The sequence below is a fragment of the Ranitomeya variabilis genome, chromosome 6 (assembly GCF_051348905.1).
Source record: "Ranitomeya variabilis isolate aRanVar5 chromosome 6, aRanVar5.hap1, whole genome shotgun sequence".
NCBI classification, from domain to species: domain Eukaryota; kingdom Metazoa; phylum Chordata; class Amphibia; order Anura; family Dendrobatidae; genus Ranitomeya; species Ranitomeya variabilis.
The window spans coordinates 323,554,651-323,572,897 of record NC_135237.1 but is presented as its reverse complement, the minus strand read 5'-3'; the positions used below and the strand labels follow the sequence as shown (position 1 = coordinate 323,572,897).

Below are 18,247 nucleotides of genomic sequence, written 5' to 3'. Positions count from 1 at the left end.
TGCTCACCAGCACACCCTGCCCCAGCAGAAGGTGGCACATACACACATGGCTTCACTTACAAGTCACAAGCAGGTGAGAATGGAGCAGCCTGGAGATAAGGAGACCAAATGGCCACCTAACACCTTCCTACAAAGCCAGCTCAGGGTAATAGGAGGAGGTGGGAGTCCTGGGGCTTCACACCTCACCTTCCCTTCTCCAGATCATCTGTCACAGGGTTAATAGGTGCTAATAGCTGAGAACCCACTCCCCACCTCCCCAGGTCCACAATCACTGCAGGGCCAGGCTGTGGGGGGTCCAGTTGCTGTCACCTATGGGAACTTGGTTCTTGTATGAGTTGTTCCTGCAGTTATTGAGTTAACAACTATTAAGATGCGCTGCATTTAACCCATGCAACCCCAGGGAGAGGTGTGAAGCTGCCCATGCTTTTCTCAGCACATGCTGCCGACAGTTGTGTGCTGTTCTGGTCACACTGAGAGCAGAGATGGCCACGGTGCCCGGCGGGGTGTGATGTGTGCGGGCACTGGGTGCGGGGTGTGTGGTCAGTGCCTGGGAGCCGGCACCGCTGCTGCCCACGGAGGATCAGGAAGTGCCCTGCCCTCTGATTGGCTGACGGCAGCCTGGGGGGCGTGGCCCGGCACTCTGCACTACTCTGTAGAAAAGTCCCTGCCTGTTGACTGATGCTCAAAGTTCCCAAGTTTCCCCCCAGTCCCCCAGCGGCTGAGAGCGCAGCACCGCGGGCCGGGAGGAGCGCCACTCATCGCATCCCGGTGACACTGCACCCACAGGCGGCTGGCAGAGGCGGGAGCGGTGCCGGTGAGCTGCCTGCACTTCCCCGGGCCTGCACCATCGCCCGCAGGACATCTGCTGTGGATACTGCATGACACTCGCCCCATCCTGACCCCGCAGCGCCCTCTTCTCTCATCGGTGCCCGGGCGGGAGGCTGGCAGCCTTGGCCTCCACTAGGAGGTGGCAGAACCATGCAAGCGCGCTACTCCGTGTCCAGCCCAAACTCCCTGGGTGTCGTGCCATACCTCGGAGGGGATCAAAGTTACTACAGGGCGGCAGCAGCTGCGGCAGCAGCTGGCGGGGGCTACACTGGCATGCCTGCCCCCATGAGCATGTACTCCCACCCGGCCCACGAACAGTACCAGGCCGGCATGGCCAGAGCCTATGGGCCTTACACTCCTCAACCTCAACCCAAGGACATGGTGAAGCCCCCCTACAGCTACATCGCCCTGATCACCATGGCCATCCAGAACGCCCCCGACAAGAAGATCACCCTGAACGGCATCTACCAGTTCATCATGGAACGGTTCCCCTTCTACCGAGACAATAAGCAGGGCTGGCAGAACAGCATCAGGCACAATCTGTCCCTCAACGAGTGTTTTGTCAAGGTGCCCAGGGACGACAAGAAGCCGGGCAAGGGAAGTTACTGGACCCTGGACCCAGACTCTTACAACATGTTTGAGAATGGCAGCTTCCTGAGGAGGAGACGTAGGTTCAAGAAGAAAGACGTGGTCAAAGATGGGGGCAAGGAGGAGAAGGAGCGGCTCCTGAAGGACCACCACCAGTCCCAGGCCCCGACCTCCCAGCAGCGCCAGGCACAGGGGGACCAGGACAGCAGCTCCCAGCCGGTCCGGATCCAGGATATAAAGACTGAGAACGGCACCTCTTCTCCTCCCCAGGCCATGTCTCCTGCCCTCAACCCTGTGCCCAAAATCGAGAGCCCCGACAGCAGCAGCATGTCCAGCGGCAGCCCGCACAGCATCCCCTCCAGCAGGTCCATGAGCCTGGACCCCACAGAGTCCCACCACCAGCACCACAGCCAGGGCTTCAGCGTGGACAACATCATGACCTCCCTGCGGGGGTCTCCGCAGGCCACGGGAGAGCTGGCCACCAGTCTGATCGCCTCCTCCAGGACGGGCATCGCCCCTTCTCTTTCCCTCAGCTATTCCCCCGGCCAGGGCTCTCTCTACAGCTCGCCTTGTAGCCAGAGTGCCAGCGGTGCCAGCTCTGCGGGGAGCTACCATTGTAACATGCAGGCCATGAGCCTGTACTCTGGAGACAGGTCTGGGCACCTGACCTCGGCCAACACCCCAGCGGCCACCACCGTGGAAGAGACACTGCCCGACTACTCCATCACCACCACCACCACCTCTGCCCTGAGCCATGGCAGCCTGAGCTCGGGCCAGGAGCACCCGCACCAAAGCCGGCTGCCGTCCTGGTACTTGAACCAGTCGGGGGATTTGGGCCACTTGGCCGGGGCCGCCTACCCGGGGCAGCAGCAGAACTTCCACTCGGTGCGGGAGATGTTCGAGTCCCAGCGGATCGGCCTGAACAGCTCCCCGGTGAACGGGAACAGCAGCTGTCAGATGTCCTTCCCGTCCAGCCAGTCCCTGTACCGCACGTCGGGGGCCTTCGTGTATGACTGCAGCAAGTTCTGACCAGCCCCCCTAGCCCTGACCCTGGACCCCCGGGACTTTGTAAAGACCCCCTTAGTTTGTACAGACTGCCAGGTTTGTAGGGGACAACACGTAAGTTCCTGCTCTCCACAGGTTCTGTGTAAGGTATCTTCTTTCCTATGTTACAGAGCGTATATATATGGCGAGCTTCTATATGGACATGTATATTGCAATATAGTAATTTATTTTTTAATGTCTACATGGATAATGAGGACCAAACCAGACAGTGTTTCCATCTGCTTGGGTGAACATTGGAGTTTTCATTACAGCAAAAGGGAATTGTACCCAACTATTTTACCGGTTTGTTTTCTTCTGAAGGCATAGTATTGTCTCTTTCCTAATAAATGACCATTCTATTGAACGCGAACCATGTCTGCTGCTTTGTAAACCTCCTGCCTCCTCTGCCATTGGGACTTGTCATTCCGATTAATCACCCCTCCATGTTAGCAGAGGAGGTAACATAGGGTGCCCATACTGTGCCTACAGTGTGCCCATACTGTGCCCATATTGTGCCTACAGTGAGCTCATAATGTACCTATAGTGTGCCCATAGTGTACCTATAGTATGCCTACAGTGAGCCCATACTGTGCCTATAGTGTGCCCATACTGTGCCTACAGTGAGCCCATAGTGTACCTATAGTATGCCTACAGTGTGCCTACAGCGTGCCCATAGTGTACCTACAGTGTGCCCATAGCGTGCCTACAGTGTGCCCATAGTGTACGTATAGTGTACCTACAGTGTGCCTACAATATGCCCATAGTGTGCTTATTAATTATCTGAAATGATACAAAATTATGCATTTACCCAGTGCATATAAAATACACAGATGTGTAAACGAAGCTAGATGAATATGCCTAAAATTATAGTCTCGCATTTTAGTATATAGATAATAATAATAATAATAATAATTTTATTTATATAGCGCCAACATATTCCGCAGCGCTTTACAACTTATAGAGGGGACTTGTACAGACAATAGACATTACAGCATAACAGAAATCACAGTTCAAAACAGATACCAGGAGGAATGAGGGCCCTGCTCGCAAGCTTACAATCTATGAGATAGATAGATATTTGTGTGTAATATGTGCATTTATTGCATTTATATACACTCAAAGTATGTATGAATTGATATATATATATATGTGTGTATGTGCATATAGTATACATATATAGATACACACACGTATTTCTGCATATATATGTGTAACCGTATATAGATGCGCAAATAATGCGCAAAGTGTGTCCATATATATGTATGCTATATGTATGCATTTTGCCTATATGCATTTATATTGTTTATTTTATATTATTTCTTAATATGCATTTATATTATTAATATATATATATATATATATATATATATATATATATATATATATATATATATATATATATATATATTCACTAATAGTGTAGGGAATTAATCCGAATTGATCTAGTTTCTTCGTTTAGAAGCGGTAATTGTGCTGCTCGCACATTTTGTCCGCTTTTTCACACGATAACGCCATTGTCCTGCTCGTCACCAGGTAGGAACTATTAGGGGGATCCTGGTCAGTGTTCAGCCCTCCCCCACCCCGATCAGTCAGGAAATGCAGTGAATCCATTAGCTCCCAGTGATCGGCCCTGGAGAGCTGATTAGATGGTTACAGACCTCTAGGCCTCCCGACAGCACATAGGGAATGATCAGGCCCTTATCTAGAGAGGCATTAAACACTCATTACTACCTCTCCGTGTCACAGGTCGGGTTTATGGTTTACATAGTCAAGATCATTAATTTCATTTCTGTAATCCATCTAATATTATTTATTATCGATGATAGGGTGTGTAGTGATCGGCGCCGCAGTCCTGATTAATGGCTGCGGACACTTTCAGAAACCGGTCCTAGAACCTGATACATGACTGGATAGGCTCAGATAAATATTTTGAGATGGACAAATACTCTTCTGTTTGGTCGTTTGAAATAGAAAAGTCTCCCTGGTGGTCGCAGGCGCTTGGAGTATTTTGTTGTCATTATTTCAGTGCAGTGTTGACAGAGCCCAGAATGTGCAGGATAGCCCGGACTGCTGCTGGCTATGCTACCGCCCTACAGTATTTATCTGATCGCGAAATATTCATTCTCTTACAGAAATACAGATTTTTATTTCTAGATCATCTATCACTGTTTATGTATCTAAATAATATATATCTATATTTTACCTAATTATAACGTTTATAATACATCTATCACTGTTTATGTATCTAACCATTTATTATCTACATTATATATATAAAATATTTCATTATATTATCCATGTACATATATCTATCATCTCTCCATCACTGTTTATGTATGTAACATCTTCTTTTCTAAATTATACGTAACACATTATCTTTCTATCTATCTATTATCTATCTATCTATCTATCATATATCTATTTATTATGTATCTATCTATCTATCTATCTATCCCATATCGATCTATTACAGTATCTATATATCTATCTATCTATCTATCCCATATCTATCTATTATATATCTATTATCTATCTATCTATTATCTATCCCATATCTATCTATTATCTATCTATTATATATCCATCTATCTATTATCTATTTATAATCTATCTATATCTATCTATCTATCTATCTATCTATCTATCTATCTATCTATCTATCTATCTATCTATCTATCTATCTATCTATCCCATACCTATCTATTATATATCCATTTATCTATTATTTATTAATCTATCTATTATCCATCTATCAATTTATCTATCCACAGTGCTGTGCAAATTAATTGGGACAAAGCAAAATAATAAAATGTTATAATGCACTGTTACATACTAATTCTGAAAATTACCTTGTCCCACTGGCTAGTTGACCAAGATTTATTTATTATATATTAAAGCTGTTTTGAATCACTGACTGGTAACTAACTTATGATTTTACTTAAAAAATGCTTTGTCCCAATTAATTTGCATAGCACTGTATCTATGTTTCTTTTGATCTAGTAATAATCCAGGTAAGGAAAGTGCGGTCATTGAATAAGTAAAGTAGGAATGCAATATATATGACAAAAATCCCAGAACTCATTCTGAAATCATTATTTGGAAATGAATGTAACCTCCTAATGTGTCTGTTGGTGCAGTGAGTAAGTGCCAGTGCATTGCCGCCTACAGAAGGTGTTTCTAGACTGGCACACATGGCTGCGGCTGACGTTTATTAGCATAATTAGCTTTTTATGTAAATTGGGAGAGCAGGTCTGTCACTCCTAGTCTGATCTTCACCATTATTAGGATCAATAATATTAATAGTCTCGTTTATTAGACTCTGCGGCTATAAATAGTGATGATTATACCGAATTATTATTATTACTGTTTTCAGTACCAATATTAATAACGTTATTGATTATTACAGAGATGCTAATAGTTTTCATAAAACGAATTACCCATGATGATACTAATGATAATTGCGATGATTCCGCAGACTGCGGAGATCAGGGTCACTTTTCCTAGCGCAGTGCACCAGTCTGTATCTGGGGTCGCACATGCAGGCTGTGTGGCTGATGAGGTGGAGAAAAAAGGACAAGGGAGAAGCAGAGAGGTTCTCCTCTATGTGCTGGACAGTGTGAGGGGCTGCCCCGAGGCTGGAGGTGGGATCCCGCCTATAGATGTCCTAGAGGTATGGTGCAGCGCCTGGCATCATCAGAAACGGGCAAGAAAACCTGCGAGGAGCAAATCGCACCAGCAACGGCTGCGCGCGGACACCGTACTAGGGCATCGGTGCTGACGTCACTGCTGCCCCTTAGGTCACTGCTGCCCCTGACGTCACTGCTGCCCCCCGACGTCACTGCTGTGTGGCGGCATCGCTCCCCATCACACCCCGCCGGACAGCACTCTATACAGAGCTGCCCTGGACCCGGGACTGTGGGCTGCACGGTCTCTCCCTGCTGCCACTCTGCAGCCAAATCACCCACCCTGAACCTCAGCAGCTAAATATGCCAAAACATCGGGGAACGTAGGCTCCATCCTGCCCTGTATTCTTCTGTGCCAGCTCAGCCACACATGGCCATTTCACAGAATGTAGTCTGGGCGTAGATGGATCTTTACACATAGGGAACTAAGAAAGAGGATGGATGAATATTACATGTTAGATATGTAGATAGAAAGATAGATATTAGATAGATACATATTAGATAGATAGATGGATAGATAGACACACAGATAAATATGAGATAGATAAATATTAGATATATAGATTGATAGATAAATATTAGATATAGATAGATAAATATGAAATAGATAAATATGAGACAGATAGATAAATAGATTATAGATAGATACAGGGATAGAGAGATGATACACAGATATATTGACAGATAGATAGAAGATAATAGGTATATAAATGATAAAGAGATACATGATGGATAGATAATACATGAAAGCTAGATGACAGATAGATATATATTAGGTAAATAGATAGATAGATTATAGATAGATAGATACAGGGATAGATAGATGATACACAGATATATAGATTGATAGATAAATATTATATATAGATTGATAAATATGAAATAGATAAATATGAGACAGATAGATAGATTATAGATAGATACAGGGATAGATAGATGATACACAGATAGATAGATAAATGACAGATAGATAGAAGATAATAGATAGATATATAAATGATAGATAAATAGATACATGATGGAAAGACAGATAGAAGATACAAGATAGATAGATAATACATGAAAGCTAGATGACAGATAGATAATATATATATATATATATATATATATATATATATATATATATATATATATATACTAGGTAAATAGATAGATTAGGGAGATAAAAATATAGGTCATATTTAAGCAAATAGCGATAGATACATTCATAGATGATATATGCGGATAGAAATAAAAATTTTAAGACAGCTAAAAAAAATATTTTTCCTATCTAACTATTATCTATAGTTTTGTACCTGTAGAATTGTATTTCTATCTGTAAAGTATCAATCTCTTCATTATCTATCTAACCAATGAATACCAATACAGGTGGGACACAGACCGGTGTTCAGGCCTTTTGAAGTAATTAGATATCAGCGGTATCAGGACACTATAGTAATTAATGACACCGTTTTTGGATATCCAGGCAGAGCACTCTTGTACCTTGGTTGTCGGGCACAGGCTCTTCAGGCTTCCTACACATATGTCACATAGGTTTATTACTTTAGATAAAGAACTCCAGTTATGAGCGGTGATGATGAGGAAGATGGCTGTAGACAGCGGCCAGGGACATGCTGCTGTTAGATCATTCTTCACTATACATTTATTTCTAGAATATCTATTATTTACATATGCTGCCGGATAATCACGGAGGGGTATTGAGTAGATCGTTTAAAAATAAATATATACTGTATACTGGTAGAAAAAAAAATCTTTATGAATAGACACATATGAGACAGATAAAGGTACATTTTCAAATACACTTGGTAAATATTATATATTTATAAATATACTGCAATAAATATGTTTTTCATAAATTGGTAATTAAATTGCTAAATTAATTTGACTATAAAATGAATATTTAGAGCTGGATGGAGGCTTTGTTGTGCTGGCTCCTGGGCTGCGTGCGGCATATGTGCAGATGAGAGCAGTCCTGCAGTTGTGATTGTGATCAGACTCATAAAGCCATTCATTTCATTCCAGAGCTATAAACAAATGTCGCGTTAGGCCGAGATTGATGGCACCATGTAATAAAAGCAGGTCTGCTCAGGAAGGAATAAAACGCAACCACAGACAGGGAATCATTTTTCAGGCTGAGGAGACGCAGGAGAGAGGGACGGGGGTCACACGAGGGAGAAGATGTCCCACTGTACAGGCAGCACTAGCCCACCAGGACCAGCCGGGAGGCCCCGGTATCCGGTGCAGCACTTATCAGCTATGGAAGGCTCTCAGGCTCTACAATATTACTTGGGCTCGGTTGGTTTCCTTGTATAAAAAATAATTATTTTATTTCTGCAGCGCTGACATATTCCATAGCACTTTACAAATAATGAATTGCCATTTAAATTACACCCTAGGAGATATGTGTATATTGCAGTATTGTCATTATAATAGAGCGGAGTATTGTACTTCATCACGTTCTAAACTGTTCTAATTCATTAATGTAAATATATATTAATTATATATCATACAGAGTACAAAATGCTAATTATTATAACATCTTTGTGTGTATCTCTCTCTCTCTCTCTATATATATATATATATATATATCTCTACAGGTAGTTTATTTATCCATCTATCCAGCCAACCATTATATAGTATACTATGATGGTGTGTGTGTGTGTGTGTATATATATATATATATATATATATATATATATATATATATATATATATACACACACACTTATACACTATTATAGCATACTATATAATGGTTGGCTGGATAGATAAAACCTGCAGTTCTTCTAGTTGCTGTGAGCCCAGGGTCTGTGTTCCCTGTGCACTGTGCTGCTGATGGGGCTGTATGCTCAGTGCGCTGATCCCAGATCCTCCATCCTAGATCCTCCATCCCTGGATCTTTCCTAATTCTCGGCTGCTCTTTCAGGAGCTGTAGGTTTCCTGCACCAGTGTGGCAGGCCAGCAGCGCACAGAGGGGCCATTGTGTGTCGCACACAGGCGTCTTGTTGTGCGCCAGTCGCACAGCACCTCTGATAATTGCATTATTACAATCACTTCTCCTCCTGTAATAATCGCAGTGCCCTCAGACCCACTGGGAGTAAATCACCGGCAGAGCAGAATTCGACCAAGATGTAGCAGAGTGCTGTACGGCCTGTAGCTTGGTGTGTGTGCAGGTATGTAGGATATTGTAGAGTTATGGCTGCACTGTATTGTGTCCTCTCCGCAGCCTCCTGCACTGACAAGTCAGGAGCAGAGATCGCCTGCAGATACTGCAGAGCTGCTAATAACTCGTGTTCTCCTCCACTAACCACAGCCAGGGGTGTCAGACAAGGTAACACGGGTACACAGGGAGCGTCTGCTGCCTGCCAAAGGCTATGCTCAGACACTGCAGAGCCGAATGTCACCCCCATGTCTATGCTCAGACACTGCAGAGCCGAATGTCACCCTCATGTCTATGCTCAGACACTGCAGAGCCGAATGTCACCCCCATGTCTATGCTCAGACACTGCAGAGCCGAATGTCACCCCCATGTCTATGCTCAGACACTGCAGAGCCGAATGTCACCCCCATGTCTATGCTCAGACACTGCAGAGCCGAATGTCACCCCCAAATCTATGCTCAGACACTGCAGAGCCGAATGTCACCCCCATGTCTATGCTCAGACACTGCAGAGCCGAATGTCACCCCCATGTCTATGCTCAGACACTGCAGAGCCGAATGTCACCCCCCCATGTCTATGCTCAGACTCTGCAGAGCCGAAAGCCATGCTCAGACACTGCACCCTACATGCAGAACAGACGCTACTGCAGGGAAGCCCACTGCTCTGGTCGGTGACTATTTGGGGCAGCTATTTCTGACTAGTGGAGGTGCTGAAATGTCTCCAGCACAGATGTTTGTCGATTAATTCCTCTATCATGGAACATATTGGACATACTTCCAGATTGTGCTCAGTGTCTGCAGTAGGAAGAAAGGAATCCCTTTTATTATGTATGATTATTATTATGTATGATTATTATTATTGATACTAAATAATGGTGGGTAGCTGCCTTCTGCAGGTACTGAGCACAACCTAGAAGTGTATCCAATGATGATGAGATTATTATTAATAATTATTGATTAGGAATACTTCATTCTCATTATTATAGAGCAAACTCCTAGATTGTGCTCAGTGTCTGCAGCAGGGAGTATGGAGTCAAACAGTAATATTAATTATTGTGATTATTATTCTAGATTATGTATTGGCGATTCCTTCCTCCCTTTCTGCACACACTGAGCAATCTGGAATGATCCTGTAACTATTATTATTATTGTTACATTTCCTACTACAGAAGGCTGCATGTAATAACGCAGGGAGCATTTTTCACGCTTTTGCCGCCGTATTTCGGTTTTGCTGTGTGCCCTGTGCAGACAGCTCTGGTATAGACGCATTACTGCCCAGCGGGCACAGAGGCAGGCAGGACTGGCGCACCATCACAAGAGCGTTCCTCAGTGCGACTTTTGTACCACAGCCATGCCAAGGCATGGGGCAGGAAACCTGCTGGTGGAAGTGGGCTGTGTGGAGTCTCCGAGCCCATACACAGCCAGCAGGGTGCACACACCTGTAGCCTGTGAGAGCAGGGCAGGCTGCTGGGTAGCTGAGGGCAGGAGCTGCAGGTCCACACTCATCTGCTTCCCATTAACAGCAAACCACTGCTGACCCAGGTCCTCCAACACTTTCAGCAAGGTGTCCTCTAAGGACACACTCTTTAGAAGCCAGGTGTTCCACATCTCAGGCCAGGCCCAGACTTTCCACTGAACACCTCTGGAAGGCTCCTACTTCTCCTCCATCATCAGTGCCATACAAAGAGCCCTCTCTTCTCCTGCACAGGCAGCCCCCATAGTGCAGGGCACATTACACAGCCACTCATTCTAGCTAAAATAGCCCCTACTTGGCTAAATTACTCAAAGTCTTGGATGTCATAATTAATTAATACTGTGCTCAGACGAGGACGCCATGAAAAAACTTCTGTCAACTAATGGAAATTGTCTCACTTCTTCATTGTACTCTTCAGAATGGCTGTGTATTTAATTCGTTGTATGTAGTAAAATGTGTGTGTGCATGCAAAATGAATAAATACAATGCATTATACACACAGCTATGTATGTACATATTATATAGTACATGTGTATATATGGTATATATTATTAAATAATATAATACATAATAATGTATACCTGTAAATTAATAAATACAATGTATTATACACACATACAGCTCTGGCAAAAATTAACAGACCACTGCAAAATGTTCAGTTTGTCCAAATTTTTTCTTTATAGGTATTTTTTGAGTAAAATGTAAAATGTTCTGTTAGTCTTTACACTTCAGACAACATGTCTCTGAATTTCCAAGCAATACATTTTGTATTTTTTTTCTGAAAAGGAGAAATGGTCAAAATTAAACCCCCCCCCCCAGTGCTTTCAGACCTCAAATAATGCAAAGAAAACAAGTTCATAATCACTTAGAAACAACAATACTAATGTTGTAACTCAGGAATGGAAATCAATATTTTGTAGAATAACCATGATTTTTAATCACAGCTTTCATGCGTCTTGGCATGCTTTCCACCAGTCTTTCACACTGCTGCTGGGACAAAAATGTAAGCAGTCCTTCTTTGTTTGATGGCTTATGCCTATCGATCATCCTCTTGATTACGGTACATTCCAGAGGTTTTCAATGGGGTTCAGGTCTGGAGATTGGGCTGCTCATGAAAGAGTTTTGATGTGGTGGTCTCTTAATTATTGCCAGAGCTGTATATGTATATATGTATATTATATTATGTGTGTATGTGTATGTATATATATATATATATATATATATATATATATATATATATATATATATATATATATATACACACACAATAATAATTTTTATTTATATAGCGCCAACATATTCCGCAGCGCTTTACAAATTATAGAGGGGATTTGTAAAGACAATAGACATTACAGCATAACAAAAATCAGTTCGAAATAGATACCAATAGGAGTGAGGGCCCTGCTCGCAAGCTTACAATCTATAGGAAAAAGGGAGACACGAGAGTTGCATGGTAAAAATTGCTTTCGTTGTTCAGACCAAGTGAATATGTATATATACTATAAAATATAATAAAGCGTGTGTGTACACAAATGTGAATTATAAATACAATGTATTATACACATATGTATGTATATATTATAGTGTATGTGTGTCTATATGGTATATATTATATAGTATATATCTTATAAAGCATGTATAGTGTGTGTGTATATATATATATATACATATATACTATAAAATATATAAACATACATGCATGCAACTTAAATACAATTATATAAACACATTATATATACACTATATATAAACACACACATATATATATATATATACACACACACACAGGCTCAGACAGGCCCATAGAGTAACAGGGGAATCCACTTATGGGCCCCTGTGCAGATCTGGGCCCCCAATCCTACTGTATGAGCAGTACTTGGTATAATTCACTTGATTCACTCTGTACAGAAAAAAGACAGCATATTCTCATTCATTAACCAAACTGCCCAGTTTATTATTATATAGAGATATAGGTAAATTTGTGAACGAGGTTAGTGTAATATTTGTATGCAGGGGAAAAGTGGGACCCCCAAAGTCAATGTTACTGGTGGACACTTAGCAGCCCAGTCCGACACTGTATATATACACACACATACAAATAGACACACACATACACAAATACATATATATATATATATACATACACACACACACACACACACACACAAACATACATATATATATATATATATATATATATATATATATATATATATATATATATATAATTAAAGTCCTTGAGACCTAATAAAACATTTTTAATACAGAATTATTCCACGCGCTGCAGTGCAGCTCTAGCAGTGTAATCCATACTCCCCTGGTGGGTAGATTCCTCCATAACATAACTAAAATGACTTTTAAATACGACTGCAATTATAATAAACTTTATGTAGAAAATAAATCACTTTCCTTAATCACTCATCATGTGACTAATGCCTATTTTGTCTCTTACAAGTGTCTGTCCATCCTCTGCTCTGAATTATTCAGTAATGCTGAACCAGGAATCCTATATGTAATGTGCCAAAGAAAACACTCAATACTTTGTGCTTTTTTCCCTTTCTCTGTAACCCCATAAAACTTTTTTCTCCTAAAGGACATTTACATATTTGAATCTCAGCAAACATACAACACACTGACTGTATTTCGTCCAGTGCCCGACCTCAAGTGAAAAAAAAAAAAAAGCGAAAGGGATTTAAGAGGGAAAACTTGATGGAAGCTTCTTTAGTGCCGTATGGGCTCATTGACCTCTGCATAACCCGGGCGCCTTGGCAAAGACGTCTTGATCAACATTTACCAACCTCACAGCTTTGTAGGTATAGTCTTTCTACTGTCTGCCATCTTTTCAGCTGCCTCAGGATCCTGTGCCTAATTATAGAAAGGAGAAACAGGAAAGGCACATGAATGGCGCTATTCTGAAGGTACTCGGCCTGGATATAGAGGGGCTTTTTGTCACCAACTCTGTACTAGGTTACTACTTTCAAGACAACTTCAAACCTCCCCTTACACACTTCTTACACTTAACCACATTCTCAAAGGAGGCTTTTGAGCTATTACCTTGCATTACTGAAATGCACATTAGCAGAGTGCGTAATACTGACCATAGAGGTAAAGAATTTTTCCCCCAAACAATAAGTTCTCTTTTTTTTTTTTGCTATTGCAATAAGTCTCAGAAAAGGGGCTCGCATAAATTGGTAAAAGGTCTAGCAATGACTATCTGACGGAAAACGTTCGTGGTTTCAAAGATGATGATCGTGTTAATGAGAATCTTTACATCTGTGATCAGCTCAAGTCAGTAATAAAAGGCTAAATATAATGAAAGACGTAGACTTAGGCTACACAACGACTTGTGGCGATGCAGCGGATGAGAATAAGGCCTCATTCAGACATCAGTCATTTTTCACATATAGTAACATAGTAACATAGTTATTAAGGTTAAAGGAAGACTTTAGTCCACCTAGTTCAACCCATAGCCTAACCTAACATGCCCTAACATGTTGATCCAGAGGAAGGCAAAAAAAAACCATGTGGCAAAGAGTAAGCTCCAGATTGGGGAAAAAAATTCCTTCCCGACTCCACATACGGCAGAGTTTGATCAGTGTGTCAGTTTTTACTGTTATTTTTTTTTTTTGATGAATGACGAAGGTTTCTCAAGCTTCTATCAAACAGTCCATGAAAAAAGGACAGCACACGGATGGCAGCTGAATGCGGTCAGATTCTTCCACGGACCCGTAGACCTGTCTCTGTGGTTCTGTGCAGACCAATTGGCCATAAAAAAATACACAGACCAGAAGAGAGATCCACAGTCTGTAATAGGTATGAGTTCTTAAAAACATGGGTAGGACTTCTACGGGAAAAACTGTCAATCTGAATGAACCCTTAGAGCAAGTTCAGACAAGCATATCATACAGACATGTGCTGTCCACTATTTTATTCCAAAAACCGCACGAGACTTGCCACTCAAGACTATGGGTGCAAAAAAAAACAAAAAAAAAACCCTGGATCCTATGCGGAAAATCCTCATCGCATTTGATTTTGACATTATTAACGTAGGAAACGGTATTTGATCACGTTCTTTTTAAGATGTTGATCTATGGTCACCCAGAATGTGATCACGGGATGCTGAGAGGTTACTATTGCAGTCGGGAGTCTGTTGAAGGCCTCCGTGCCTGACATCACATAGCTCTATTGGCTGAGCTCCAACGGAGACCGTGATTTTTACTATATAAAGGAATACTACAGAATTGCTGGATATAGTGCAAGTGATCAGATAATCACAGGTTCAAGTCCTCCAAGGATACTAACAAATACAGTAAAAGAAAAAAATGGGAAAAAAAAATCCGAATCAACCTTTTTTTTTTCTCTCATTAAAAAAAGATATTTAAAAAAAAACAAAAAACACGTCCGTGTTCTCACTGTGTCCATATAAGTCTGACTTCGAAAAAAATATATATAATTAATGACCCCAAAGGATAAACACAATCAAAGTAAAAAAAAAAATGTCAAAATTGTGACAACTTTTTATATTTTTAATAAATAAAAAAAACTGGACAAGTTAGGTGAAGCAGGAATTACACTGACTTGGACAATCATAATTCCAGGTTTGTACCAAACGAAGTACACTTTAAAAACAATTCCTGAAAAACAGTGCAAGACTTTCAGAATTGCATTTCTGGGGGGCAATTTCATCACGCTTTTTTCCCTGTTTTCCAGTACAATATGTGGTAAAATGAACGGCGTCACAAGTACAACTCTTCCTGCAATAACTAAGACTTTATACATTTATGTGGATGGAAAAAAAAAAAAATATATGGTTCTTGGGAAGAAAAACTAAAATGCAAAAATGGAAATTGGTAATGTTGGGAAGGGGTTAACCAAACCCATGAATCCGTAGGGATAGTAATGAGTTTTAATTCCTTCATACCATGATGATTCCCCTGTACCTATGAGGATCAGTGCCTCACTTGTCGTTATGTCCTGGGGAGAACCAGATCACATAACTGTATAGAAGTGGAAGGGCGTCTTGTTGGATAAGGCTTCTTTCACACTAGCGTCGGGCTCGGCCCGTCGCAGTGCGTCGGGCCGAGGTTACCGACGCTAGCGTTGTCTCCGCCGCACAACGGGGGCAGCGGATGCATTTTTCCAGTGCATCCGCTGCCCCATTGTGAGGTGCGGGGAAGTGCGGGGAGGTGGGGGCGGAGTTCCGGCCGCGCATGCACGGTCGGGAAAAGCGGACCGTCGGCAGCAAAAACGTTACATGCAACGTTTTTTACAATACATACAAGTCTATAGGTGCGAGAACATCATGGACAGCAGATTTCGTCATGTGTATGCAATCTGTTTGTAACATTGCAATGGGTAGGTGAAGATTTGCTTTAAGTCAAATCCAACACAATCATGAAAATCAGAGTTTTTTCTTGTGTACAACAAAATCAGTAATCCATAATCAGCCTCCTTCATTTCCTAGCATGCAGCAGTTGGGGCAAAAGTGGAAATCCTATATATTTATTTGTACTATTTGCAGTAATCTTTGCCTGTTTTTCAAAAGCCCTAAAGGGAAAGATAACATTAATGCAGTGCAATAACAGTGTGTGACCTCCATAACAGCCTAGATTTGCACATAAGTATTTTTCCACTTACACAAGAAAATGTTGAAAAGTTTTTGAGCAAAACTAACAATCCAGTGGACACCATGCTATACGGTGGGGAAAACACTGTATTTGGAAGTATTTGATTCACTGCTGATTTTGCAAGTTTTCCCACCAACAAAGAATGGAGAGGTCTGTAATTTGTATCGTACACTTCAACTGTGAAAGGCAGAACCTAAAATAAAATCCAGAAAATCACATTGTATGATTTTTACATAATGAATTAACATTTTATTGCATGAAGTGAGTATTTGATACAGTAGAAAAACAGAATCTAATATTTGGTACAGAAATCTTTGTTTGCAAATACTTAGGTCAGACGTTTCCTGTAGTTCTTCACTAAGTTTGCACACACTGCAGCAGGGATTTTGGCCCACTATACATAGAGATTTTCTCCAGATCTTTCAGGTTTCGGGGCTATTAGGTCTGCAGACTGGCTAGGCAACTCCAGGACCTTGAAATGCTTCTTAGGCCGGGGACACACACAACGTATAAAAAAACGGTCCGTTTTTCACGGACGAGAATCGCACAAATGTTTCCAAAACAGTGATCCGTGTGCAGTGCGAGGATGCGATTTCCTCGCATCAAATGATCCCTTTGACATCCGTGTGACATCCGTATGCCGAGATTTTCTCGCAGGCTTGCAAAACCGACATCTAATGGATTTATGTGCTCAAATGTTCGTTAAAACATATATACAGTATACATATATATATATGTCATTGAGACACATATATATATATTCTGTATTTATATTTAATTCAGCACGAGATATGTTAAAAGCCGGTAATTCAATTGCCGGCTTCTCATTTCTCCTTCCCAAACCCGACAGGATATGAGACATGATTACATACAGTAAACCATCTCATATCCCCTTTTTTTTTGCATATTCCACACTACTAATGTTAGTAGTGTGTATGTGCAAAATTTGGGCGTTGTAGCTGCTAAAATAAAGGGTTAAATGGCGGAAAAAATTGGCGTGGGCTCCCGCGCAATTTTCTCCGCCAGAGCGGTAAAGCCAGTGACTGAGGGCAGATATTAATAGCCAGGAGAGGGTCCATGGTTATTGGCCCCCCTGGCTACAAACATCTGCCCCCAGCCACCCCAGAAAAGGCACATCTGGAAGATGCGCCTATTCTGGCACTTGGCCACTCTCTTCCCACTCCCGTGTAGCGGTGGGATATGGGGTAATGAAGGGTTAATGTCACCTTGCTATTGTAAGGTGACATTAAGCCAGATTAATAATGGAGAGGCGTCAATTATGACACCTATCCATTATTAATCCAATTGTATGAAAGGGTTAAAAAACACACACACATTATTAAAAAGTATTTTAATGAAATAAACACACAGGTTGTTTTAGTATTTTATTGTTCTCTCAATCCATCCGGAACACCCTCGCTTGGCAAAATAATAAACTCACAATATACATACCCTCTGATGAACTGTCAGGTCCCACGAGGTAATCCATCTGAAGGGGTTAATTATTTTACAGGCAGGAGCTGCGCTAAAGCACTCGCTTGTGTCTGTAATCCCCGGGTGATGAAAGGAAAGCAGAGTGATCTGTACTTACATTGAGTTGCGGTGAGGCGCCCTCTGGTGGATGTTCTCATGAACTGGCGCCTTGGAAAAGTTCCCACGCTCGAGTTCATGAGTTCATCCACCAGAGGGCGCCTCACCGCAACTCAATGTGAGTACAGATCACCCAGCTTTCCTTCATTCCCCGGGGGTTACAGGCACGAGCGAGTGCTTTAGCGCAGCTCCTGCCTGTAAAATAATTAACCCCTTCAGATGGATTACCTCGTGGGACCTGACAGTTCATCAGA

General features: G+C 41.9%; 1 protein-coding gene across 1 annotated transcript; it reads left to right on the top strand.

Moving 5' to 3' along the window:
• The first annotated feature begins 698 nt into the window (after positions 1-698).
• Positions 699-2,824, top strand: FOXC1 (forkhead box C1). Its single transcript, XM_077269775.1, has one exon. It carries the CDS (start codon positions 979-981, stop codon positions 2,443-2,445), a length of 1,467 nt encoding a protein of 488 aa, XP_077125890.1. The 5' UTR covers positions 699-978; the 3' UTR covers positions 2,446-2,824.
• The last annotated feature ends 15,423 nt before the right edge of the window (positions 2,825-18,247 follow it).